The 11860-nt window shown below is 40.5% G+C and overlaps 1 protein-coding gene and 1 pseudogene across 1 annotated transcript; one reads left to right on the forward strand and one right to left on the reverse strand.

Moving 5' to 3' along the window:
- Positions 1-246: 246 nt before the first annotated feature.
- LOC148100299 (E3 ubiquitin-protein ligase TRIM35-like) lies at positions 247-1686 on the forward strand. The gene has a single exon (XM_087849375.1). It carries the CDS (start codon positions 247-249, stop codon positions 1684-1686), a length of 1440 nt encoding a protein of 479 aa, XP_087705501.1.
- A 2247-nt stretch (positions 1687-3933) lies between these two features.
- On the reverse strand, positions 3934-5745 carry LOC118455247 (general transcription factor II-I repeat domain-containing protein 2 pseudogene; annotated as a pseudogene).
- Between the last annotated feature and the right edge of the window lie 6115 nt (positions 5746-11860).

Here is an 11860-nt window from a genome sequence, read left to right on the forward strand (position 1 = left end):
AGAGAGAGGGTGAGAGAAAGAAAAAAAAAACCTCACGGCTCCCAATAAGGAGCCGGCTCGCGTCGTTCACTTCAAAGAGCCGGCTCTAAGAGCCATTTCGTTCGCGAACGACCCATCACTATTGTCGACCACGCTGGAGACGCCGTCACATTAAAACCTGCGCTTTGTACCGAAGAACACAATTTGGCGGCATTATCAAGCAAAGAGGTCGTATTTCGGTGAGTCATTGAAACCAAACTCTGGAAAATGGCGGAGAAAGTCGCACTTTTTGAAAACTATCTGAGCTGCTATGTGTGTTCAGAGACTTTCAGAGATCCTGTGTCTCTGAGGTGCAGCCACAGCTTCTGTTCAAGCTGCCTGCAGAAATTCTGGGAACAAACTACAAACAAAAACTGTCCCATTTGTAAAAGAAAATCTTCAAGGGATGAAGCATCTATAAACGTTTCTCTCAAAGAACTTGCTGACTCCTTTGCTAAGAGACACAGTGAGAGCTCACCTGAGACAGAAAACGAGAAGGAGGAGGTGGTGTGTGATAAACATCCAGACGTCCCTTACTGGTACTGTGAGGATGAAGACAGAGCTGTGTGTCCTGTGTGTGACTTTTCTCTCCACCAGAGTCACAAAGTGGTTCCTGTAGAAGAAGCAGTCAGTGACCTGAAGGAGCAGCTGAAATCTGACTTAAAGTCTCTGCAGGACAAGAGGAACAAATACAAACAAGTGGAGGAAACATACAATGAAATGAGGGAACACATGAAGAAGCAGCTGTTGTCCACAGAGAGGCAGATCAGAGCAGAGTTCAACAAGCTCCAGCAGATCCTGAAAGAGGAAGAGGAGTCCAGACTGGCAGCTCCGAGGGAGGAAGAGGAGCAGAAGGGGAGGACTATCAGCAGAGAGATGAAGATGATTGAGGAGCAGATCTCCACTCTGTCAGACAGCATCTCTGCTGTTGAAGAAGAGCTGCAGAAACACAGCGTGCCATTCCTCAGCAGTTATAAAGACACTCAGAGCAGAGCCAGAGCCCAGAGCTCAGTGTCAGATCCACAGCTGGTCTCAGGAGCACTGATAGATGTGGCCAAACACCTGGGCAACCTGTCCTTCAGAGTGTGGGAGAAGATGAAGGAGAAGGTCCACTTCAGTCCTGTCATTCTGGACCCGAACACTGCAAACCACTGGCTCTATCTGTCTGATGATCTGACCAGTGTGAGGGATGGAGACACATGGCAGCAGCTTCCTGATAATCCAGAGAGAAACACAAAGTATGTCACTGTTTTTGGCTCTGAGGGCTTCAGCTCAGGGAAACACAGCTGGGAGGTGGAGGTGGGAGACCATCCTGACTGGAATGTGGGTTTAATTAAAGAGTCTGTTGACAAAAATGAGTCATCCGTTTCACCAACATGTGGATTCTGGTGTTTAACACATCGCAGTGGAGAATACACTGATGTTGTTGGTCAGACTGTGACAGTGAAGAAGAGTCTCCAGAGGATCAGAGTCCAGCTGGACTATGACAGGGGGGAGGTGTCCTTCTATCACCCTCAAGACATGACTCACATCTGCACTTACAGAGACACTTTCACTGAGAAACTCTTCCCATATTTTGGTATTGGACAGACAGGAGACGCCAAAACATCTGATATCAAAATCTGTGAGACTGAGATTTCTTTGAAAACTGCAACGACGTCTCTGTGAATTCTTTTTTCTTTTCTCTTGTTTCAAGCTTTTTTCGTTGTTTGTTACAGCTTGTTTTGTTGTTGTTTTTTTTCCAATTTCGGCAACTCCTGTTGTTATTTTTTATGTGAGAAATTTCAGAAAGAAAAATTTAGCACCTGAAGCTTTTTATACAATAAGATACAAATTATTTTCAAAACACAAAGTAAAACAAAATCATAAATGTAATATTTTCTTTTTTGTTGCAAATTTAGTTTGAAGATGTTTAAATCATTAAGTGTTCATGAAACTGTTTTTAAACATTTAGTCAGTATAAAATAGATGTGACATTGATGAACAAGCTTTGTCACCTTCTTTACCTTCATCACTTATTTAGATCAATATCAGCTAATAACAGCATCGTGACAATTTGAGCTTCTAATGTCTTCTTTTAATACTTAACTGTCAGTGATTCATTTAAGTGATTTGCTTCATTTAAATGTGTTTCTTATAGCATGTTCTCCATTATGTTGCAAAATAAACCAAACTGTGTAGGTTGTCATAATAATTCAGCCATGTTTTTTTTTTTAAATGTGTCATTGCAGAATAATTTTGACTGTCTGACATTTATTCAGTTGTATTCATACAAACTAAAGTTCATTCTTTGTTTTTTAGATTGTTCCTAAGTTCTGTGTAAATTGATTTGTCAGATACAGACACTGTTTTCTTTGCTACTGACTGACCCGAAACATTTATTTCATAATTGTTGAACATTTGTACAGTTGGAGCTGCTGTTTGTTCCAGTGTTTTTCTGTGAACTCCCACTTCATATTCCAGATCACATCAGCACATTCAGGATTTGGTCTCGTTAACTGTGGATTTCCTGTTTTTCACCTGCAGAGCAAATAAGATGAAAATGTTGGAAACATGAGTTCACTGATTTCCTGGATTATTTTCTGTCAATAAAAATATCAAAGTCTGGCTGCGTTTTGATTTGTGTATAAACATCGAAGGAAAAGGATCTCTTAATTTTTATTGTTTAATTCTTACTGTATTCAAACTGTCCTTTTATTGGTAACACATTAACACATCTTGTTGAAGTTAGAGAAACTTGTGCATCACCTAAGAGAATAAAGCAAAAATCTGAAGAATATGAGAATTTAAGGATTAATATTATTATACTGAAGAAATCTCAAGTAGCAATAAGAGACAAAAAGGAAAGTAAGAGGAGGAAACTTCATGTAGTTTATGTGTAGAGCTGCACAAGAGCTGTGTTCAGAGACTTTCAGAGATCCTGTGTCTCTGAGCTGCAACAACAGCTTCTGTTCCAGCTGCCTGCAGAAATTCTGGGAACAAACTCAAAACAAAAACTGTCCCATTTGTAAAAGAAAATCTTCAAAGGATAATCCTCTTGTGAACTTTGCTCTGAAAGAACTTGCTGATTCATTTGCTGGGAGACAGAAATCTGGATCATTTGAGACAGAAAAGGGAGAGAAGAAATTAACAGTGGTGTGCAGTAAACATGAGGAAGAGCCTAAACTGTTTTGTGTGGACGAGCAGAGAGTTGTGTGTCCTGTGTGGCTTTTTGAACACTGTCACGTGTTCCACGGTCCAATCAGCTGCTCACTACTCTTCATTAGGGGAGAGACCTGCAAAGAGTCTGAAACACAGTAGAGAGACACAGAACAGAACAGCCCACACAGTGTTCCTATGGCCACAGCCGTAACACCCTCCTTCCCAAAATCAAAGACATCTCCTTTGTAGTTGTTTTGAACAGTTCTGTTTAGAGCAGGGGTGTCAAACTCAAATATACAGTGGGCCAAAATTCAAAACTGGAACAAGGTCGCGGGCTAACATTAATATGAAATATATTTATTGAAAAAAATCTTCCTCCAGATATAACAAGGAACCTTTTCTTACAGACTCAAATAAGTTTTGCTGAAAAACTGAATATGGAATAAGCAACACTTAATACTGAACGATATATAACTTATATAAAAATATATAACTTAATATTGCACACATGCAAAATTGAAATTCCAATTAAATAACATATCACTGGAATGCATTTCTTAAATAAAAATTGTATTTGCAGCCTTCTGAATTAAATTTTAGCAGTAAACTTTTTCCCCAGGCTAATAATACATGTAAAAATAAAATAACAATAATAAACCACTTAACTAATAAAAATATCATTAAACGTGAAACCATTCAAGCCCATGTCTGGGAGTAGCAAGACAAATTGCACAAAGAAAATGTTAATTATAGCTCAGTTTGCTACACACTGATCTACTCTGATGCGTCCAAGCCAGATACCTGGCATCTCTTCTTGGATGCTAGTTCCTCAATATATGGGCTCAGGCTCTGAGCTGAGGAAATCCTCAGGATCGAGTGAAGGTGTTCATCGGTCAGACGTCTCCTGTGAGATGTTTTAACCATCTTCATTGAGGAGAATAGTTGCTCACATATGTAAGTGCTGCCGAACATGGAGAGCATCTGAGCAGCGTGGGTGCGGAGCCCAGGCATTGTGTCAGGGATGAAATGTGGAAATTGTGAAGCGCCCACAGCATCATACTTTGATTTCAGCGTGTCACTACACTGGAGTTCAATCAGCTCCATTTGGAGGTTTGTTGGTGCTTTTGCCACGTCAACTGCAAAAGGATTACTGAGCAGTTCAAATCGACATTTCTGGGCATCAAAGTCGGCAAACCGCCGGGTAAACTCAGTACTGAGTACACAGAGTTTTTCAGCAAACTGTGCACATGGGAACACAGCAGTAGAGATTTGCATGTTCATCGTTTGGCAGCAGGGAAAATGGCCCAGGTTTCCTTGTAGCATCTGATTCTGCCACAGGCACAATTTCGTTTTAAAAGCCCTCACTGCAGCGTACATATCTGTGATGATACGCCCCCGTCCCTGAAGCTGCAGGTTCAGCGCATCGAGATGGCTCGTGACATCACACATAAAGTCCAGCTCACACAGAAACTCTTGCTCCCTGAGCTCAGCTGTGTCTTGCCCTTTGCTTTCCAGAAACTGAAATATTTCCTCGCGTAGCTCGAAACATCTGTTCAGTACTTTTCCTCGGCTTAACCACCTCACCTCCGTGTGATACGGCACGTCTCCGTATTCCGAACCACACTCCTCAAGAAAAGATTTGAATTGGCGGTGATTCAGACCTTTGGCTCTTATAAAGTTAACCACTCGTGTTACTGCGGTCATAACATGTTCCATCTTTAGGGCTTTGCCACAAAGTGATTCTTGATGTATGATGCAGTGATAAACAGTCAGCTCACCTGCACAGTTCTCCGCTCGCATCTTCTCCCGTACCCTGCCCACCAGTCCGCTCCTTTGACCACACATCGCTGGTGCACCATCTGTCGTTAACCCCACAAGTTTTTCCCATGGCAACTTCATTTCAGTTAGACATTTGGAAACCTCTTCAAATATTTCCTTCCCTGTGGTTGTGCCGTGCATTGATTTTAATCCTAAAAGTTCTTCCGTAACACAGAGAGTTGAGTCCACACCACGGATGAAGACTGAAAGCTGGGCAGTATCAGAGGCGTCGCTGCTCTCATCCACAGCGAGGGAGAATGCAACGAAACTGTTTCCCTTCTCCATCAGCTGGTTATTTAGATTGTTGGCAAGTTCACGTGTGCGATCAGCTACTGTGTTTCTGCTCAGGCTAACATTTGAAAATGCTTGCTTCTTCTCTGGGCACACAACGTCGCAAACTTTCATCATACAACTTTTCACAAACTCTCCCTCACTGAAGGGCCGGGCTGATTTTGCGATCTCTGCTGCCACAACAAAACTAGCCTTTACAGCAGCCTCACTTTGTAATATGGCTTTTTTAAACATAGTCTGTTGTGAAACAAAACTTCTTTTCATCTCTTCTGCTTTCCGGCGCCTTTGAGTCATGTCCAGGTCCTTGTACTTCTCTTGGTGTTTCGTTTCATAGTGTCGTCTAATGTTGTACTCCTTGGATATAGCCACATGAGCTCCACATACAAGACAAACAGGTCTATCTTTTACATAGGTAAACAGATATTCTGTCTCCCACCTGTCCAGAAAGCTCCTGTTTTCGTTCTTTCTTTTCGCCATTTTGGGAGAGGTAGCGCGGCAGTATTCGCACGGTTGCTATGACTACGGTCAACAGAGGAGAGGGCGTTAATGGGTCCTGTCCTGACTGAGGCGCCAAAACGCCAACAGAGCATTGTAGGATTTGTAGTATTAGCAGTACATGCGCTGTATAAGACCGGCGGGCCAGCTCTAATAGTAGTTTGGTATGGCCTCGCGGGCCAAATGTAATTAGGCTGCGGGCCAAATTTGGCCCGCGGGCCAGAGTTTGACACCTATGGTTTAGAGGAAGACACGGGATAGGGCATCCGCCAACACATTCTCTGTGCCCTTTTTATGGCGGACTTCCAAGTTGAAATCCTGCACCAGGAGAGACCATCTCATCAGCCTTTGGTTCGAGTTCTGCATTCACATCAGGAACACCAGGGGATTGTGGTCGGTATAAACGATCACAGGCGAGGGGCTGGAACCGACGTACACCTCGAAATGCTGCAATGCGAACAGCAGAGAGAGGGCCTCTTTCTCAATCGTGCTGTACCCTCGCTGATGGACATTAAATTTCTTTGAGAAATAGCCGATTGGGTGATCCACACCATGATGGTCTTCCTGTAGCAATACGGCACCTGCTCCGTTTGCACTAGCATCTACCTCTAATTTAAAAGGGCGTGCAAAATCAGGGGCAGCCAGCACTGGCGCACTGCACAGGAGAGTCTTAACAGCCTGGAACGCACTCTGACACGCAGAGGACCACACAAAGGGTGTCAACACACTAGTGAGGCTAGTGAGGGGTGCGACCACTTCCACGAAATTTTTACAGAAACCCCGGTAGTAGACCACCATGCCGAGAAAACGACGGAGCTCACGCCTAGTCCGAGGGGCAGGAAAGTCCAGTATGGCCTGGATCTTGGCCAAGATAGGGCGCACTTGTCCCTGACCCACATGTTTTCCTAAGTACGTCACCATGGCTTTACCGAAATCACACTTGGCGAGGTTGAGGGTGAGGGATGCCTTTTCCAGGTGATGGAACACATCAGTGAGTGTCTCCATATGCTCTGGCCAGGTGTCTGAATAGACGACAATATCATCTAAATACACCTCACACTTGCAGACGCCTCCCAGCACGATATTCATGAGCCGTTGGAATGTGGCGGGAGCGTTGCGCAACCCAAAAGGCATGACAGTGTACTGAAGAAAGTGGTCAGGAGTAACAAAGGCAGAGATTTCGGCCGCACGTGATGTTAGAGGAACTTGCCAATAGCCCTTTAACAAGTCCAGCTTGGTAACGAACTTCGCAGAACCGACCCTGTGGCAGGAATAAGGCACAGCGGGTCCAGGGATCAGTGTTTTCAGACATTTTTTATACAAAACACCTCACACCACACACACCTGAGTCCCCGTGTTTTTAACGTGGCGGGCGTGATTGCGGATGCCGTGCAGGTGCGTCCGCCCTCCCTGCACGCCACCGCAGACCACGCCCCACCACAGACCCTATCGACACAATCTTCCATTCTGGGAAGAGGATAGGAGTCAGGTTTGGTCACGCTGTTCACCTTCCGAAAATCTGTACAAAACCGTGGGGTCTTATCCGCTTTAGGCACTAGGAGACACGGGGAACTCCACGCACTAGAGCTAGGAACAGCAAGACAGTTTTCCAACAGATAAGAGACTTCTGTCTGGAAAAGAGCACGTTTAGTGGGATTCACAAGTGAAGAAGAGTCTCCAGGGGATCAGAGTCCAGCTGGATTATGACAGGAGGGAGGTGACCTTGGTGACCAATCTATGACCTTGAAGACATGACTCTGATCTGCACTCACAGAGACACTTTCACTGAGAAACTCTTCCCATTTTTTGATATTGGAAATGCTGGAGATGCCAAAACCTCTGATATCAAAATTTGTCCAACTAACATTTCATTGTAAAGTTGAGGGGAGTGTTTCTGTTTTGGTTTGATATTTAATTTGTGGTGATTATTATATCTGTTTATTTTGTAAACTGTTGGTAAATGTTGGTTAGATTTATTTTTAAAATGTAAACAAGATTTTCAAAAAGGATGGAATAATGCCGCAAATCATGAATGTAATTCTTCTTTATCCAAGAAGGGAAATACCAAGTTCAAACAAATTGGTTTCATGAAGAAGAAAGCTGTTGAAAACCTTCATCTTACTTTGTTTTGTTTCTGACATTTAACCTTTATTGATACTTTTGATTAAAATACATTTAATCTATTATGAAGAATGAACCAACCATTAACAGTGATTTAATGGTTCATTAAACTTCATGCCAAAATATAAAGATCCTCAAGAAGAGATGAGAAACAAACTCACTGACATCTGTCAGTCTGGAAGGAGTTCTAAAGCCTATTATGAGACCTTTGACCCCAGTGAACCACGCTGTGAGCCAATATCCACAAATGGAGAAAACTTACAACAGTGGTGAACTTTCCCAGTCGTGGCCAGCCTACCAAAATTACTCCAGAAGATCACAAAAGAATCCAGAACAAAGAATCGCAGACTCCACTTACCTCAGTTAATATCAGAGTTCATGATTCAACAATAAGAAAGAGACTGGGTTAAAAAATGGCATCTATAGGAGACTTTCAAAGTGAAAACTGCTGCTGACCAAAACAAACACAAAAGCTCATCTCACATTTCCCAAAATACATCTTGCTGTGTGTTTTTAAGAAAAAATTCTGTTGACTGATGAGATAAAGTTGAACTTCTTGGAAGGTTCACATTCCTTTGTATCTGCCATAAAATTAACGGCATTTCGTAAAACATATATCATATTAAGAGTCATAGAGGGATAGAGGGTACTTTTCTGCTTCAGGATCTGGACAACTTGCTGTAATTAGTGAAACCATGAATTTAGCTATCTACTATTTAAATCCTGGAAATTCAGAATCCCGAAGGAAAATGTCCGACCATCAGTGCTCTGAAATTTAAATTCACTTGGATTATGCAGAAGGATACAAAACAAGCAAGTCCACCTTTAAATGATGCAAATAATAAATGAATGAGTGAATAAAAGGAAGGTTTTGGAGTATCCTAGTCAGAGTGTAGAAATAAATCAGATTGAGCTGGTTTGTGATGACCTTAAACAGATCATTCACGCACGAAAACCCTCCAATGTGGCTAAATTAAAATGATTTAGTTCAATTCAATTTCAAGCCAGCTGTAACATAATGGGGGGCTCATTTCAAGACAGCTTTTAGGTGAGTTAACTGTTGTAGCCCTGGAGCTTTGGACTTTTGCTGCTGATGTTTTGGTCAGGTTAGTTATTCAGAGCTCACTGTCAAATCATTCAGTTAGGGAAAATAAATTTTTACAATTTTAAATACAATACAATGTGCTACTGTGTAAATGGACCAAATACTAATTCATCTGTTGTCTGTTTAATACATATATCAGCACTGGCTGTACTGCATTCTGTATATATTTATTTGGTTTTGTTAGTACAATCAAAATCTTTTTTGTTTTGTCGGATTCATTAAAGGTATTTGTGCTATTTCATCTGAATGGAAGCTGTTTTGTTTTATTCCAAGCTTAAAAAAACTTGACTGACTGGCTTGTCTGTTTGATCTGACACCAAAGTTATTGTGCAGTTACATGTTGCGCAGCATTAACATGCAGGGTCAGTGAAACAGCAGCAAATGTGTCTCATCTCCTCTCAGCTATGTACATAAGAAACCCATAGAACAGCATGCAAAATAATGATCCTCATAACCACAAAGAATAAAATGAGATGCTAAATATTTAATGTATTTTTTTCATTCTCCAAATTTGTAAAATAGATCCACAAAATGAATTTCAACAAAAAGTCTTTAATGTAAACAATATTTGTACTGATTTTCACAATATAGTCCTGCATATACTAAAAAAGGTTGTTGGGGGGATTTTAGCATTTACTCCTCACATTTTAGTCAGGAGGTTATTAAGCTGCTACTACATTTCTGTACTACTGTACAGACATGAACAAACAGCAATGTAGTAAAATCGCCACCACCATACAAACATTCATTGTAAAAAATGAATCAAAATAAAGTCATAAACCACAGTGAAGTACATGAGAAATCCCTGGTTCTCTTCCAATACACAATGTAATACATGTTGAGATCAAAGGTGCATGAGGACAATAAAAGCTGTGAAGCAAAGTCCAAAGAAGGAACCATAAACCAAAGTCAAAGGGGAGATTTATGACATAAATGAAGCTCATGTTTGACAGTGAGCTTGAAAAACACAAATGGCTTATGAAGTAAAAATAATTTGATCAAATGATAGTCAAGCAAAATCTCCAGGGTTTGAAGTCCATGATACATGTTTCAGCTGCATCCTGTTCTGCCTAAAGGTAATATAAGACAGCAGAATCCAGTTAATAACTAACTGATAAAAAATCCACATGAAATCTGAGTATCAAGTAGAGTATTTTGAAACCAATGCAGGGCTTGGCATCTGTTACTGAACTGTGTTTCCTTGGCAGAGAGTTCAAGGCAAGGTTTCATTTGAAAAAAGAGAATCAGAGATCGCTGATTTTCTCAGTCAATAAATGTTTTTATGATGTTTTTGTGTTTCTCTTTAAAAAATTCTTGGCAAATCTAGAGTTGGTGGAAACAAACATGGAAATGTAATGTATCTGATGAACAGTGCTCAAGCTCTATATCAGTTTTCTAATAATAATTTAAAAAATTAGGGCTCTTCAGCCACACATGCACTGAAAGGCATCAGGTTACATTTAAGTGTAATCAGTTAATGAGTACTAATACTGGAGTTAGCAATGGAATCCAACAGATTAGAAAAAATGTCATAAAATCTCACTTTCACAAATATTTGTTTTCTGTGGTTTTTAAAATCTCAGAACATCCATCCGTTTTCTTCCATGTATCCATGTGGGCGGATGGTGGGGACTGCTGCCTATCTGAGCTGTTATGGGACGAGAGACTCTGGACATGGAGAATATGCAAATACCATACAGAGAGGTCCATGCTGGTGGGGTTAAATCCAAGTGGAAGCTAATCAACCTTTATTTTTTTTTAATCTTTTATTTTTTTAATGATAAGTGATTTTCTTCTGATTAACCATCTAGATTCTAGATGGATGTCTGTTAGAACGATTCAGTACTAACATTACTTTAGTAATCCTTAAACATTTGATCAGTTGGAGCTGCTGTTTCTTTAAACTCTCACTTCATATGTCAGATGGGAAAAAACTGAGAAGCCTGGCTCCAGTTTGATGTGTCTGTGAACATAAAAGGACAAATATCAATTGAAAACAGGGCTCAGACCTGCATTTAAAGAAACACTTCCATTATTTTCATATTTGGAGGCAAAAGATGCAAAAACCTCCAACTTTAAAATCTGTTTTAAAAATAAAAATATTTGTTTTTAAAAATAAATGTAAGTTTAAAAAAAAGTTTGTACATTGAAATTTGGCCTTTTTTGGAACTGAGCCTATACAATGACTTATTGCAAAAAAATAAAATAAAATCATAAACCACAGGGAAGTATGAAGAACTCCTTTGTCTATAAGAATACACAAGGTAATAACTGTTGACATCAAGGCTGCAACAGGAGGACAATAAAAGCTGTGAAGCAACATCCAAAGAAAGAGCTGCAATCTAAAATAAAAGGGGAGATTTATAATGTAAACAAATGTTTGACATTTGCTTGGAAAACACAAATAACTTAAACTAAAAAAGTAATAATTTTATCCCCAATAAAAGATTCTCGAGAGTTTTGAGTCAGTAGGTTAGTTTATGGTTGTTTCGGGACAGATCCCATTCTCCATAAGGGTAGTAAAAGCTAGCACAATGCAGTTAATAATCAACCAATGAATGATTTAGATGAAATTTGAAGTGACTGTTGAAACCAAGTAGTCATTACAGGGTTTGGTGTCTGTTACCAGTCTGTACTTACGTGGTGGACAGTAGGAGGAAAACTGCGAGGAATTTTGATTTGGTGAGTTTCTCATTTGAAAACAGAGAAAATGCAGAAAAAGACTTATTTTCTTATGCACTTTAATCCACTTTCTGTTCTTAGATTTTCAAAGATGCTGTGTCTCTGATCTGTAACCACAGATTCTATTCAAGCTGCCCGCAACAATTTTGAGAACAAGTCAAAAACAAAATCTGTCCTATTTGTAAAAGG

This window comes from Neolamprologus brichardi, chromosome 12, assembly GCF_056152115.1.
Source record: "Neolamprologus brichardi isolate AB-2024 chromosome 12, ASM5615211v1, whole genome shotgun sequence".
In the NCBI taxonomy this organism is placed as follows: domain Eukaryota; kingdom Metazoa; phylum Chordata; class Actinopteri; order Cichliformes; family Cichlidae; genus Neolamprologus; species Neolamprologus brichardi.

What these genes read in the sequence shown, in the direction of transcription:
- LOC148100299 (XM_087849375.1), top strand. Translation starts at nt 247, where the DNA reads ATGGCGGAGAAAGTCGCACTTTTTGAAAACTATCTGAGCTGCTATGTG.